At 37.7% G+C, this 5,706-nt stretch overlaps 2 protein-coding genes across 3 annotated transcripts; one reads left to right on the top strand and one right to left on the bottom strand.

The window, feature by feature from the left end:
• Positions 1-1,304: 1,304 nt before the first annotated feature.
• On the bottom strand, positions 1,305-2,941 carry LOC121790376 (uncharacterized PPE family protein PPE38-like). Of its 2 annotated transcripts, XM_042188612.1 has the most exons (4): positions 2,862-2,941; positions 2,702-2,790; positions 2,525-2,617; positions 1,305-2,322 (listed from the first exon to the last, which is right to left on the bottom strand). In XM_042188612.1, exons 2-4 carry the CDS (start codon positions 2,774-2,776, stop codon positions 1,486-1,488), a joined length of 1,005 nt encoding a protein of 334 aa, XP_042044546.1. In that variant the 5' UTR covers positions 2,777-2,790; positions 2,862-2,941; the 3' UTR covers positions 1,305-1,485. The 2 variants fall into 2 exon arrangements, with proteins under 2 accessions (XP_042044546.1, XP_042044545.1); XM_042188611.1 differs by having other exon boundaries at positions 2,702-2,941.
• A 2,003-nt stretch (positions 2,942-4,944) lies between these two features.
• On the top strand, positions 4,945-5,490 carry LOC121790375 (the record flags this gene model as incomplete). The annotated part of the gene is made up of 1 exon (XM_042188610.1): positions 4,945-5,490. A coding segment is annotated over exon 1 (546 nt), but the record flags the coding sequence as incomplete, so codon positions are not given.
• Between the last annotated feature and the right edge of the window lie 216 nt (positions 5,491-5,706).

Genomic DNA, 5,706 nt, shown 5'->3' with positions numbered 1-5,706 from the left:
ATACCCAACGGAAAATATATATAATGGTAGGAGTATTTTTTTAATTTAATATGAAACATGGAAACTAATCTCCACAAATAAGAAGAAAGGTGGGAAACCAACTAAACTAAACGTGGGGAACCAACTAATATATATGTATATTAGGATTATATATTTATTAGAATTAATTTCTAAATTTAATTTCTGAATTTTATATTAATTGCATTTACACCCCTCAGCACAAAATGATAATTCAAAACCTCCCAAAACTCCCCTTTTATATATTGTATAGATAGATATATGGGATACCATCTATGTATTTTAGAGGATCGACTATGTTTATAACGATACATCATATCCTATAAATATTGCTAAAATTTTAAAGATGGACAACTATGGAGAGGCAAGTTATAAGATAATTAAATATACCTTCAAATCACCATCATATGTACCACTCTACTTAAAGTTTTGACGAATGGTGATTTGTTGTTCAATGGCCAATGCGTATTACTCCCTCCGTCCCTAAAAAATAGAAATATTTTAAATGGTACGAGTTTTAGTGCATAATTGATAAAATAAAATAGAGATAACAATATGAAGTGATTAGAGTATTGTTAGTGGAGAATGAGAAGTAAGTTTCTTTAAATAGAATTGGTCTATTTTTAAAAGATAGAGATTTCGGAATATGAGTCTCGATTCGCTGACCTTTCCATATTTTAGATTAAATTCGTTAACCTTTTAGAAAATGGGATCGAGCCATGCGAATTTTTCGGAATAAGTGATTTTTGTATTTTTCTTTTATCTTTTCTCTTCTTTTTCATATTATTTCACTCCCAATATTTATCAATTGACCAAACTACCCACCTCACACCTGAATTGTAAAAATCAATTGAAATTTAGCTCCGCCTCATCCTATCCTTTCGGCCTCCTCCTCATCCTATTTCTCTTTTTTGCTACCATCGGCGAATCCAGAATCATCAATTGAGGCCGTTTCGCAATGTATAGTCATTACAACTTTTAATAAATAGAAATGCTCATATTTATATTGGATGATCAGAAATGAAAAATGTACACCGAAGAAGTACGTGACAAAGTCCCTTGCCAAGGGATAGGAAACAACGAGTAATATTTTGGCAAAAGTTGAGATAAATTCAATAAAGTTTAAAATTTAAATTGATAAAATCATTAAAAATTGTGGTACTGTATTTGATTAGTACTATGTTGATAAAGACTACCCATTAAACAGACCCAATCAAAATTACGTAAAAAAGAAAAATCAAAATTCCATTTTTTTGAGAAAATCCAATAATGCAACGGGAGAAAGAAATTGTGAATAAGAAGGATAGCACAAAGTATTTAGATAGGAGAATAAAATATTCATTTTTTTGAAATTTCATCAAAGTAAACCTGATTAGGAACATCCCTAATTGAATACGAACTTTTCGATTAGGATTTGATATAGTCATTATCTCCCAAATCCTATTTCTTTCAGCGCTGACTGGATCATTAGGCGGCTTCATCGGCAGCGGCTGCCGCTTCAGCGGTGGCCACGGTGGCGGCGTAGGCCATGATAGCGGCGACGGCTTCAGTATAGTTTTGGGCTTGGGCGACCGCGGTGCGGGCTTGGATGACGCCGTTGTGGGCTCGGATGGCGGCGTTGTGGACTCTCACGGCCGCGGTGGCGGCTAAATCGGCGGCGGCCATAGTTAGTCCCACATCAGCGGCGGCGACAGCCATGTCGGCGTTGTTCAACGCGTCTTCAGCGAGGGCGTTGGCATTTCCCCTGACGTTCTCGGCGGTTTCAGTAACTTGCTCGGCGGAATCAATAGCGGCCTCGGCTTGAGCGAGGACGGCGGGCGAGGGGGCTTCGACGGCGTCATCATCAACCTCAAGTCCGAGGTAATTCGCAAGATCAGGATCAGCGGCGACGCCGGCAGCGGCGTTGGCGTCGGTGACTAAATAGGCAGCTTCTAAAGCGTTGTTGGCTGCAGCGAGGGCTTGGTCGGTGTTGTTGAGGACTTCCGCGACGCTGACGCCGACTTGGACTGCGGAGTTGCGGGCGACGTTGGCCGCCAAGGCGCTTAAGATGGAGTAGGCCACCGTTTGTTGGACAGGACCAGCAATAGCGGCGCGGAAGAATGCCGCTACAGCGACGATAGCGGCGTTGCCCGTGGCAGCTTCCCCGGCTACAGCGTCTGCGGCTGGGGCTTCAGCGGCTTCCAAGGCGGCCTCGGCTTCAGCGGCTGCGGCTGTGGCTTCAGCGGCGTTGTCGGCGTGCGAGGGGGCTGCGACGTCGGGCGCGAGGCCTTCCAAGGCTGCCTCGGTTGTCGGCGTGCGAGAGTGCTGCGACGTCGGGCGGGTAACGAGTATTATGCCAACAGTAGTAGCAATGGCAGCGACAGTAACCACAGATGTCCACAAATTCTTACTCATGGTTGTCGATTTTCAATTGTGTGTAGGATATGAGAGATGAGAGTAGAGAGGGGTGTGAAGGGGAGAAGGAATATAAGAGTAGAGTGGGAGGATAAAACAAAATGTAACAAACCTGCTCTATAGCAGAGCCTGTCTCTGTACGTAGTTTCACCTTGAGGTGCAGGACAGCATACTCTATAGCAGAGCCTGCTCCGGAATATTGGGTCTGGAGCAGCAGAAACAGAGTTACATAGAGTGTCAAAGCAGAAGCTTACGATTTTATGAAACTGGTAGTATTTATTTGTAAGACCTTGTCATATGGAGGGACCATGTTAGCGACATTACGCACCACAAACGCCTCCCCCGGTTGGATGAATCCGAGCATGCAAAGATCATATACTGCAGCGGATAACTGATCGATATGAATCATTTACACCTTATGGGTCGAGTCAAGACTCGAGAGTATGTACCTTGGGAGTCTGGCCTCTAGCGTGTTCGAAATGTGTACCTTGGGAGTCTGGCCTCTGGCGTGGTCGATTCCAGGATCACAACAAAAGAAATTGATAGCTCCCAATTGCAACAGATAAGGTTTAGCTATGATTTTAAATAATAATGTATTGATATTAAATTAATTTATCATAATATTAATATTTAAATGAAATTGAAATGAGCATGCAACTAAATATAAAATTTAGAAATTTTAATTAGTGAACTAAATAAGCCATAAGTTTTAATGAGTAGTTCGATACTAATTAATCGTTATTTTATAAAACTATTGTACAACTTAAATCACTAAAATAAAGTATACTATAGAATGGTTATTGAATCATGAGTTAAAGCTATTTGGATAAAGTAGAGTTTGAAAAAGTTGACCCAATACGTCGCCGTTTAAATAGCACAGCATCCCCTGTCGTGTTTTCACTACAGCGGGGATCCACTCCCGAGCAACCGACCTTAATTTCAAGGGGGTAGATTTCCTAAAACACAGCACAATATGTAGTGCTCAATACGCACAAATTCATGAACAAAACGCAAACTTCTATCACCATTCTCTTTCTTCATATTTTTCAATATTTTAATTCTTATTTCTTTCTTGTTTTCATATTACTAAAAAGCATCTCTTTCTTCATCTTTTTCAATATTTTAATTCTTATTTCTTTCTTGTTTTCATACTATATTACTAAATAATGAAGACATTGTATTATATTTAGCTCAAAAATATTGCATACTTAATTATTTTTTTCTTTCTTAAACAACGAAATTTTGGTGAAATCTGAAAATATAATTGTAGTTATCATTTTTAATAAAATATTTTTAAAAATGATAGCTATAAATTAAGTCATACAGTAGTACTCCCTCCGTCTCGCACTACTCGCACATTTCCTTTTGGGCACGGAGATTAAGGAATGAGTGATAGACAAAGTCAACAATTACGGCTGTAGGTATAAATTGTTACTAAAAATGAAAAGAGTGCAAATAACTTGGGACGCCCAGAAAGGAAACAAGTGCAAGTAGTGCGGGACGGATGGAGTATTTAAAATTGAATGATAAATATATGCCCCAATTGAATGTTAATCAAATCATCAAATATATAAAATATGGAGTATTAAAAATAAAAATCAAGGGTAACATATTTTTGAGATAAGTATTTTATTTCAATAATGATAACTATAATTAATACAACTAATATTTAAAACTGAAAGATAAAAATATGCCCCATTAAATATTATTCAAATCAGAAAAAAATGTTAATCAAATCATCAGATATGATGTGAATTTTTTCTTCTTCAGCCCACGTACTTCTCCTTATATAGTTAGGATTTGATTAGTTAGGATTTGATGTGAATTTTATCTTCCTTAATTATACTTAGTATTTAATTTATTTCGATGTTGATTAGGATTTGTTATAAATCCTATACTATAAATATGTACGAAAAGAATTATTTTATTTATTCGCATTATTGTAATTAATTTTGATAAAAAAGATATAGTAGTATGATTTTATTTTATTTTCTAAATTTGACATAATGTATATGCGTAAATATTTGAATATAACTTTTCTTTGGGTCTCTAAATGTATGAAATCACCTTAGTACAAAAAATTTAAATTATTTATAAATGACTTGTTCAAATTTGGCCTCGTATATTGTTGAGATAATATACTAACACTTGATCTACTTGTTAGATAGGAGAATACAATATTCATTTTTTGAAATTTCATCAAAGTAGAAAACCGATCAGGTACATCCCTAACTGAATACGAACTTTTCGATTAGGATTTGATATAGTCATATAGGAATATCTCCCAAATCCTATAGTATAAATATGTACGAAAAGATTATTATCATCTTAGTTTCTATCCCTAATTTATTCTTACTTTTCATAAGCCGCCGTAATAAGGAGACACGCGATTCGCAAGAAATATGGTTACCGCAAGAAATATGGAGAGAGATCCTTTCGAGACTCCCGAACAGATGCATTATGAGGTGTCGGACCGTTTGTAAGTCATGGCGTGATCTAATAGAAGGGGATGGTCTACTTGTGAAACAATTCATGGCTTTCGTTCGTCGAGACAAGAAGGGGTATGCAGTGGCTAATGAGGACGGCCGACCACTTTTTCAATTCGACTTGCCCCCTTCTTCAACTCCTCACCATCGGTTTGTACTTAGTTCAGTTGATGGTTTGCTTTTGTTGTGGGATGGATTGGATGATAATAATGATATTCTCTTCGTAGTCAATCCAATGACTCGTGAATATATTGATCTTCCTCCTCTACCTGCACGTAGGTGTCTATTTGGATTTGGGGTGAGCAAATTAAGTGGACAATATAAGATTTTATGTGTCGATGAATCTAGGTTCTGTCATGTGTACACTCTAGGAGGAGAATGTTCATGGAGAAGGATCCCAGCACCAGCGGCAATTAGGCTGCCTCACGCGCTAAAGATTACATATAGACCGTCACTTGATTATGCTATATTTTTGAACGGAAATATTCACTGGCTTGCATGTGACCTTGAGAATAATTTTTTGATTTGTTGCTTTGATCTTGAAACAGAGCTCTTCACCAGTTTTCCTCTTAAGGATCCACCCCTTCTCAAGGTTATATTTATAGTTCCTGCACAGTGGTGGCGTCGGGTTTTATTATGTCGGTATCAGCTATGCATTTTAGAGGGTCGACTATGTATATGCGATGCATTGCATTTAGGACGTACTAAAATTTGGAAGATGGACAAGTATGGAGATCCAAGTTCTTGGATAATGGAATATAACTTCGAATTTCCATTACATGCCACTCAAGTTATCACTCCGCTCACA

This window comes from Salvia splendens, unplaced genomic scaffold, assembly GCF_004379255.2.
Source record: "Salvia splendens isolate huo1 unplaced genomic scaffold, SspV2 ctg494, whole genome shotgun sequence".
NCBI classification, from domain to species: domain Eukaryota; kingdom Viridiplantae; phylum Streptophyta; class Magnoliopsida; order Lamiales; family Lamiaceae; genus Salvia; species Salvia splendens.
Note: the sequence above shows the minus strand (reverse complement) of the source record. Positions and strands in the feature narration are given on the sequence as shown.

What these genes read in the sequence shown, in the direction of transcription:
- LOC121790376 (XM_042188611.1), bottom strand. Translation starts at nt 2,821, where the DNA reads ATGATTCATATCGATCAGTTATCCGCTGCAGTATATGATCTTTGCATG. An exon ending in TGGTCCCTCCATATGACAAG is followed by an intron (nt 2,618 to 2,701) that starts GTCTTACAAATA and finishes CTGCTGCTCCAG; the next exon opens with ACCCAATATTCCGGAGCAGG. An exon ending in CAGGCTCTGCTATAGAGCAG is followed by an intron (nt 2,323 to 2,524) that starts GTTTGTTACATT and finishes CCGACGTCGCAG; the next exon opens with CACTCTCGCACGCCGACAAC.